General features: G+C 30.9%; 1 protein-coding gene across 1 annotated transcript; it reads right to left on the reverse strand.

The window, feature by feature from the left end:
• Positions 1-2,946: 2,946 nt before the first annotated feature.
• Positions 2,947-7,180, reverse strand: LOC107953066 (protein RETICULATA-RELATED 4, chloroplastic). Its single transcript, XM_016888295.2, has 8 exons — positions 6,420-7,180; positions 5,953-6,021; positions 4,346-4,477; positions 4,173-4,226; positions 4,023-4,067; positions 3,678-3,817; positions 3,312-3,437; positions 2,947-3,224 (listed from the first exon to the last, which is right to left on the reverse strand). The coding sequence occupies exons 1-8, from the start codon at positions 6,945-6,947 to the stop codon at positions 3,161-3,163; spliced, it is 1,158 nt and encodes a 385-aa protein (XP_016743784.1). The 5' UTR covers positions 6,948-7,180; the 3' UTR covers positions 2,947-3,160.
• Between the last annotated feature and the right edge of the window lie 2,458 nt (positions 7,181-9,638).

The raw sequence follows: 9,638 nt of genomic DNA on the forward strand, positions 1-9,638 counted from the left end.
ACATGTAAAATTACATATAATGCATGTTACATCATAAACTAATTTATTTGAAAGCAAATACTTTTTCAATTTTATATTTATTTAACAAACTATATTTTTCCTTTATTTTCATTATTTTCTTTTATATTAAGAATTTAGTTTGCTTGCATGTTTTTGGTTGAAATGAATTATAAAAAAAAAAAGAAATCATTATATATAAAAAAGAATTCTATTTTCTTTAAATTGTTTTCTTTTTTGTTGGTTGATTGATTAATAGTACAAGTTTAGTTTTTTTTAAACAAACTATTTAATCATAACTTTAGTTTCTATGTAATATCACATGGAATATACATGATATAATGACTAGTTATAATTATAAAGTGAAATAAAAATTATATATAACAAATTTAATTTTTAAGCAAATATGTAGAATTTCAAAAAGACTGATAACTTTGAATATTAAAAAATATATATTAATTTTTTTATTTTAAAGTGACGTTAAAAAAAAACTCAAAATTCAATTAAACTGTTTCTTTTTTCTTCATGTTATTTAAAACACAAATTACTATTTTTTAAAATTTAATTTTACCGTCATAACTATCCTTTTAACAATATTGTTTCTAGAGTTTGGATCTAAATTGTTTCTTAAAAGTATAAATTATTTTACCACTGTATCAAAGACTTATTAGTATAAGTTGCATACCCCACTAATACACTTATTGGCTTACTATCTTGAGATAGCTTTAGCTTACAATACCTCTAAGTATACAAGTCACTTATGTGTAGACTTTAACTTAATATTAAAGTTAATATTAAGTGAATTGAACTATAATCGGATTAAAGATCACTCAACTTAAGTTGTGTTCAATGTGTTCCTAGTCCATACTAATTTATCTATGTTTCAACCGAAGAGTTAGTCTTGCACATATAGTCATTGACAAACTTACTATATGTGGGGACTTCAAATAATATAATAATTGTCACATAAGTTACTTACTCTTCGTAATGCTTGGTGACAAATCACCGTAATTTCTAGGAAAAATAAACTGAACTAAAACTAAAAATTAAAGAAAAATCAAAGAATATTATTGAAGAGGCTGTGACCAGTAACCAGCCTCCACCAACCCGAAGGCTAGCATCTGTCGACAATAAAGCCAAATTTTGCTTTTAGAAAGGTAAGCAACTATAGTTCTTTTCTTCTAAAGAGAAAGGTGAAGATGAACTAATTTAAAATTTTATATTTTAAATAAATAGTTAACTAGATAAATATAAATTTAAAGAAATTAAATTTTCAATTTAATTTGAATAAATTTTTGTTTATTTAAATCTATTACAAAACAATAATGTAAAAGAAGAGTTTATGAAGAATTTAAAATAGTTTAAAGTTTATAAACATTTTAAATATGAAATTAAACAACGTTTTAAATTTAATTTATAAAACTTTATTTAAGACCGAAAGCATTCAAAAACTGTAAATTTTAAAATTTAAAAACAAATTTAATCATTCAATTGAATAAAGAAATTAAATATATATTCTTATTGATTCTTTAATAAATTGTCATGAGTTTAAGAAAATTATTTAGTTGAAAAATTAATTTAGTTAAATTAGTTAAATATATAACATTTATTTTGAGAAATAAAAAATAAATATTGTGTTTGATTAAATTATAAACTATTAAGTCAAAAGTTCAAAAAACACATATAATTGGACCTAATATTTAAGAGATCCAACATGCTCTCGTATAGCATGTGAGGAGTGGCAACCCCAGTAAAAAACCTAGAGTGTGTCGCCCATCTCTATATCACCCAGAGTGAGATTGTGTTTTCTATTTAAATAATATTGTTTATGAAGAGTGTGTTCAATCAAGATTCTTATACTTCTCTCAATAAGTTGACTTAAAAACACACTTTATAAATTATTGAGTTATTGTTATTCTATTATAAAGTAGTGAAAATTTATTTACTTAAAATAAATTATATTTCTAAGAATTTCGATCTTTACCAATTTTTTATAGAGAGAACTTACTTTCTAAATAGTTGTTTTTTCTATGGTTTGATTTGTGTTACTTAAGCTCACATTCGATACAATTCATGGTACGAGGATAACAGAGAAAGTCACTCAGTTGAAAGTCAAGATAAACTAAATCCATCTTGCACAAAACACTTGTACTATTTTAGTTAAAGTTTATTACTCCAAATATCACAGGAGTACTTGATTTTGAAAATTTTTAGAATTTCCATTGTAACTATAAAACTATTTTCTTAACCGATTTTCCAACATCATATATATATATATACACGCCTTAATGCATGACGTTTTTTTTTAATGTGGTACCTATGTTATTTTTTGGTCCAATTTGATTAATGATTTGACAAAAGTCATGTTGTATATATTAGTACCCCAAATATAACAATATTAATTTTTTAGTGTTTAATTCAAGTTTTAAAATTTATTCAATGAAAATTCATAATCAACTAATAATATTAGCAATTAACATTCATTAACTAAAATCTAAAACACAAACTAAAAATCACATCCGTCGGATTGTATTTGACAAATTAAAAGCAAAATTAAACAAATTCACAATTAACACTAAGTTTATTCTAATAACAAAATCATGAAAAATTCAAACCTAATAATATTAGCAAGTAATTTTCATCAAATTAATCCTAAAACCCGAATCAAACACTAAAAAGTTAATACCATTACCTTTACGTACCAAAATATATAACTTTTAATATACAAATACAAAATATATTAAATCATTATACATATTAAGATACAAAGATTAATTTTATTTATATTTCAGCTTCAAAAAACATATTTGTATTTGAATTTTAAATGTTCAGTTTTCATGTTAAATTTATGGAAAAGAATCACTTCTAACTATTTCAAAACTTATCATTTATAAATTACTTTTATCTTTTAAGAAAAATTTTAATAAAACTTTATTAGAAGAAAAAAAATCATCAAAAAGGAAAACCTTTATAAGAAAATCTGGATACACAGACAAGAAAGAATGTTGGGAAAAAAGCAAAAAAAGAGTTTATTTTATAAGAACAGGTCAAACAAAAGTAAAATTGTATTGTAATGAAAACTAGCATGGGAGGCAACAAAGCTTTTCCAGCAAACCTCCTTTGATGGGGAAAACCACCATAACTGGTTGGTTCCAACCTCAACCTATGCTGCTGCGTCCTCTTCGTGAGCCTTCTGAATACCGACCAAGCGAGCATAATCCACCCACCTATACCCAACCAAATTTGAAATCGTCAAAATGAGAAAATCGACCATCGTATTGTAGCATGTAAAATAGTTGAGGGTTCAGTCTTACAATAGAGAACCCAAGAATGTGTTGCCTGTTCTAACGGCAAAGCATATTGCACTCAACATAAGCTTGTGCTGGTGCAACAAAGGCTCCAGAATCCGTTGTTCAATTACACCAGCCAGCACTTGGTACCTATTCAACAACACACAATCCTCAGCAAAATGTTCCAAATTACGTTCAGATCATTTTCTCATTATGGAATGGAATTAGCATTCCCAACATATTTGTTTTATGGGTACGAATCTGGAAATACCAACTTCAAAACATCATCAAGCTCAACTATGTAGAGCCTGGTATTATGTAATATTAGGCAACTCTATGAACCATAGTGCTTTGGGAACTATTTTCAGTAAAAGTATGAAATCTAAATACCTGAGGTTGCTCGAAACTGCCATATATACACCATAGGCAACACTGGTGGATAGTATAGGAACATTTTCAACTTCAGCTGCCGATGTCTTATCAACGGCCTTCCTAGCATTAATCAAAGCATTTGTGATGGCTGTCCCAACCTACAACAAAATTAACCCGTAAAATACCGGCAAATCCAGATATACTCGTTTTGCACACAAAAAAAACAATGATGCTCTTTATTGAAATGGAAAAGATAACAAAATTTGACAAAAAGTTGAAAAGAGACTGTATATATTAGATCCCAGTAGAAAGAATATAAACAAAAAATGTTGAAGAAAAAAGAAACAGCTGCCAAAAACTTACCAGCGAAGAAGTGGTGCCCACTGCAAAAAGCTTTGCGCCGTTACGCTGCTCATACATAAAACACAATAAGATGGTTTTATTATTACCTCAAATATTCAGGACAAGTAACTTGTTATTTAAAAGTTTATGAAAAGAGAACGTGCCGCATACCATTACTGCTCCTAATCTCTGCAAAAGTGAATACGAAGTACCAGGAAGAGCAACCTGCAGGCAAGAAGTTGGATCGCAACCATGAATCATTTGTATTTTAATTAACAGCTTTAAGATATGTATAGATGCAAAGTCTTGATGCAACTTTATCAGCAAGAATAAAAGAAAGAAACCTGGAAAGCATTATCAGGGCAGCTATAGAAGAACTTGGAAATAGCTCCAGCACTGACTGCAAGAGGAGGCCGGAGAGAAACAGTAGGAGCAGGAAGATACACAAGCATGAAATCTGCAATTATGGCCATTACCTAGAAAAAAAACACATTGGACATTTTAAATGATAGAAAATAATAGTGTTAATATGCATTATGCAGCCACAATTTATAATGCTAAAAATAATACAAATTTTTGAAAGAAACCTCGTTGCTTCCTCATAATATTAGTTTCTCTAGATAAAAATATCACTCGCAAAGGTGTATCTATAGTTAATTTATTCTACAGCTCAAATACAAAAAGTAGACAGATATAACAAGTGCTAAAACCTGATATACTACACTTGGCAACATCCGAATTCTCAAGATTTCTCTGACAAAATCTAAACTCTAATTCAATCTTGCTATTTTTCCCCTTGATAACTAAACAAAACTCCATGTCTCGTTTGTCTCAAATGATCGTTTTATCAGCCTAGTAGAAGACGAGCTTGCAAGCCCACAAAAAGATATGGTTTAGTATTAAAAGCTTGGTTAGATTACCAGGAGAACATGCATGTATAAATGAGTCATATATTTGATTAAACTCCGTAATAACCATTAATCTTGAACTATAGACTTCTTTACCACCATATGTTATGATTCAAACTCTTCGTTGGATGATCTAGTGCATTTGAAACATTCCCTAAAGGAAAAGCCCAATGTCGACAAGACGGCACCTGGCATTCGTTCCCATGATTGATAAGTGGTAAACCCACCTATCACTTCCTCTTGTTACTAAAACTTATATATCATGCAACAGCTGTGAATTAAGTATGTTCATCCAACTACAAATGCTTACAATCTATATATGTGTTGTATTTGTAATTGCCGATGCATGATATTGAGCTACTTTAGCTGAGGTCATTTACCAAAGACAATTTTAAGCAGCTAACAGAATTCATCTAACTATGAAGCATGACATTTCTATCAGTGGAGTGTCCATATGTCGATAAATGTCCAACATGTTGGACACATTAAAAGAAGTAAAAGTAAAATTGAACACTGTCAAAAGATGATCAAGATAAAGTCAGACATGAATGGACACAATTGAACATGTTTGGATAAATGATGATTTTTTTCTTCCAAATATGGAATCAACAATTCGGTTCTCATAGGTGTTTTTGAGGTTCAATTTTTGAATTTTGAAAAACTATTTGCAAGTTGTTTTTTAATTGAAAAGTACAAATTCAACATATAAAATCTTTTTATAGCCGTCATGTCCATGCTGTGTTCCTAGTCTAACAATTATAAAGCAATTGACTTCTTATCCTTAAAAATATATATATACATATATATATATATATACAGAGCGTTAGAAGGATTGTAACATATTATTCCCCTAAATTCAAATAAAAAACAGTAGTTTGACCATCAAGAAATTCTAAGGATCAATAAAATAGACTTGAATTGGCATCAAAATCCAGCGTTGTTTGGGTTTAAATTTATCGAATAAGCCCTCCTTGCTACTCAGAATCAGAAGAAATGAAGAATGAAAAGGTGCAGGTTTTAAAGAGGTAAGTGAAGAATCATACCACATCAGCAAAAACGATTTCCAGCTCCTTGAAAAAGTTTTCTCTGCGACGTTCATATTCTGCAGCAGTCTGGAAAACATGATAAAGTATAAAAACAGTAGTTAAGATGGAATGATAAAGTAAATGAGACCAAAATTTGGAACATGCATAAACATAGCTCTTGTAGCTTCAATTGCTTTTCCTAAAAATCAACATGCTGTTTTGTTGAACATTTAATCCTAAAACAATCATGCACTTTAAGCAGTTTCATGTAAAGAAAGAATAAAACGTTGACTTAAAACTCCAAAGGCAAAGTAGCCCGAAATTCGGGCTAAGATTCAAAGAAAATAAGTGAACCAAAAATGATCAAGTGAAAAAGAATAAAAAGAAAACCTTTAAACCCAATGCTAAGTAAGAATGGGAGAACAAATCTACAGTAGCCATTTGTATATATTGATTAAAAAAACGAAAAAGGAGGAAAAATGGACCTTGGTGAAGATCCCAACACCACACTCCATGGCAACTTTAGCTAAGAAAAGATCATCAGCCAAAAGCCTTTCTTTAAACCCTCCAAACTGCATCAACCATCTCATAAGCCCCGATTTTTCAAGCCCCAAGAACCTCTCTATGACCGACCCGGGGATCCTCCCAGCCTGGATCGCCGCCGCCAAGTCCTTCGGCAGACTCTCCGTTGACCTCCCTGCCTCCGCCAGGACAATCATCGCCTCTTTCCTGTTCTTGTCACCCGCATTCTCGTCATCACCACCCCTGTGTTTTCCATTCTCATCGTTTCCACCGCCGCCACCCGAGTTGTTATTGCTGTTAATATCACCACCATCGCCGCCGGCGCAGAAGGTTAAGAAAGGGGAAGATCGGCTGTGACGGAGACAGGTGGCGGAGGAGGAAAGGCGGAGGTGGAGGTGGAGAGGGAAAGTGGTGGGGAATTTAGGGGTGATGGTAAGGGAATTAGGAGAGGAAAGTGGGGAAGGGGTGAGAAGGCAGGCGGCGATGGACATTGGTGGCTGCAGGTGGTGTCAGAGGCGGAGTTTTGGTCAGAGAAGTAATGGAAAGAGGTGTGTAATAATGAAAGGTTTGTCGTTGGTTAGTTGATCAAAGTTGAAGGATCTGAATCTAAGCAAACGCCAGACCACTTTCTAAGACAGTTTTTGTCTGAAAATCAACCTCCGCTCTTGTCTACTTTAGGGTTTCATTCTTTCCTACTCTTTTTTCTGTCCTCGTGAAACTCACGCTCTCATTACTCTCCACCTTTTTCTTATAATTTAGATTCCAAATAATGTTTTTTTTAATTTTTTAAAATATATTTTTTTTTAGGGTGTTGCCAGAGCAACCGATGTCACCAATATCTAAAATTTAAAAATACATCATATTTTTATACATATAAAATTTAAAAAATATTTTTTATTGGTACTATTGAAGTGTCAGGTGGCACCCGAATTTTTATTATAAAATATGTTTTTTAAGTTAAAAAAAAGCTTGAAATATTCGAGTATTAAAACTTGGATCCATAGTCGATGAGTTACATCAATGGCAGGTCAGTGCCGCCTAATGGTCTGACGGCACCAGCTTGACGGCCTACCACTAATATGATCCATCGATCATTAGTCTGAATATTTTAGATTTTTTTTTACTTTTTGTTTAAAAATTATTATTATATTATTATTTCCATTATTATAAAAGGGACCAACCCCCCACATATTGTTTCCACACGAAAAAAAAAAGAAAAAAAAGACTACCAGCTGATGGTCCCCCACCGAAAACCAAGAAGAAAATGTTACTATAGAGGTTGTTAGTTATTTTTTTAATAGTAATTTATTTGTGTTAAAAGTTTATTTAATACTAATTATTTAGTATTTTTTTATTTTTTTATATTACAAGCACTTGGACATTCCCTCCCTCACTTCCAATAGGAAAAGGTCCCAAAAAAATTAAAAAAATTTGTGATCGTATAATTATTAATAGTTTAGAATTGTGTTGAAATTTTAAATTTTTATTGTAATAATATGTTAACTTCGAAAATAATTAAAATTGTGTTATTTTAGATATTTGTATTTTTTTTTGTAGTGTATGTTTATTAAGATAGGTTTCTTTGAAAGTGCATGTTTATTTTAGTAGAATTATTAGAATTGTGTATTAAGATAGATTTGTATTGAAAGTAATGTTAAGATTGGTTTGACTAGTATATATTTTTATTTTAATAATAATTTGTTTATTTTAAGATATAAAAGTGAACATTATATGTTTTTTTGAGTAATTAGATTTTTTTTTACAAAAATGGGCTTCGGAAAAAGTAATTGTCGTTATTTTTTCATTATTTATTTGTTAAGTCAATGATTAAAATTTTATTTGTTTGTGTAGAAATCGAAATGGGTTTTTTAATTACTACAAACGATCACACAGCAAGGACGATCTATTTGCCAAAAAAAAAGTTCTAATATTTCACATAAATTTTTATTTAATTGTGAGATTTTAACCAATGTTACAATTTAATATAATTAGGGTGTGTACTATGTGTTGAGGTCAAGTGCCCATGGTTCGAGCTACCGGCCGGACAAACGGATTATAATCTACCTAAATGCCACAGGATTTGGATCAGCGGCATTAATCCGTGTGTTTGAGTTAAGGGCTGACTTAATATTGGCACTAGTTGACCGGTGGCGCCTAAAGACGTAGACATTTCATTTTCTGTGTGGGAATGCACCATCACATTAGAGGATGTCGCAATGCAATTAGGGCTCTCTGTGGAAGGTGATGCGATTTGCGGTGCTCTGCTATGACTTGCTTGGATGCTCTCCCATTGATGGTACATCTAAATTTACGGGTTTAAAATTTTTGTGGTTGAAGGCCAATTTTGAAACATTGTCAAATTATGCAACCGAAAGGCCAAAGATGTCCGCCGCTCAGGCTTATATACTGCAGTTTGTAGGAAGTTACTTATGTCGAATTCTAATAATAATAGAGTCCACTTGATGTACCTACCCTTAACAACTGATTTGCAAGGTGCTCGTTCCTACAGTTAGGTTCAGCAGTACTAGCGATGTTATATCGTGAGCTTTTTCGGGGGACAAAGCACAGAACACAAGATATAGGAGGTTGTCTGATACTGCTACAATCCTGGGCGCTATATAGGATGCCATTTCTAGCACCAGTAGATCACCAAGTAAATATGTTCCCACTTGTGAATAGGTAAAAAAAAATTGAAACTTGGATTAAGATTTTATTTATGAAAATATCTTCTTACGAGTTTGGTTTATTTTTTATATGGTATACTTGTCCGAATATTGGAAAGTAGGAAACACTCATTGTAATAGCCCGTTTTTAGTGATGTCGAAAACATTAGTTTTGGGACCATAATTTTGACGAGTGAATTATTATTTTATAATTAAGGTCGTATTAAAATTTTGATAAGAAATTTTGATGTTTACATGGTCAATTAAGTGAAAATGACTAAATCGTAAAAGGTGTAAAAGTGAGTATCTATTAGTTATAAGGGCTAAATGGCCATGGAAAGAAAAACTAATGGATTTATATGGTAATTATACCATAATTAATTCTAGCGGATATGCATGGGCAAGATATTAATGTAATTTTTAATTAGTAATAAGGTTAAAATAGTAATTTGGTAAATAAAGCTAAAATAACTAGAGAAATTAAGCTCATCTTCTTCGTCATTTCATATGTCCACCGAA

The sequence above is a fragment of the Gossypium hirsutum genome, chromosome A07 (genome assembly GCF_007990345.1).
Source record: "Gossypium hirsutum isolate 1008001.06 chromosome A07, Gossypium_hirsutum_v2.1, whole genome shotgun sequence".
Lineage (NCBI taxonomy): Eukaryota > Viridiplantae > Streptophyta > Magnoliopsida > Malvales > Malvaceae > Gossypium > Gossypium hirsutum.

Coding starts and splice junctions, on each gene's coding strand:
- LOC107953066 (XM_016888295.2), bottom strand. CDS start 6,947: ATGTCCATCGCCGCCTGCCTTCTCACCCCTTCCCCACTTTCCTCTCCT. Junction 6,022..6,419: donor GTGTTGGGATCTTCACCAAG/GTCCATTTTTCC, acceptor CATGTTTTCCAG/ACTGCTGCAGAATATGAACG. Junction 3,818..4,022: donor TGGGCACCACTTCTTCGCTG/GTAAGTTTTTGG, acceptor ATTTTGTTGTAG/GTTGGGACAGCCATCACAAA.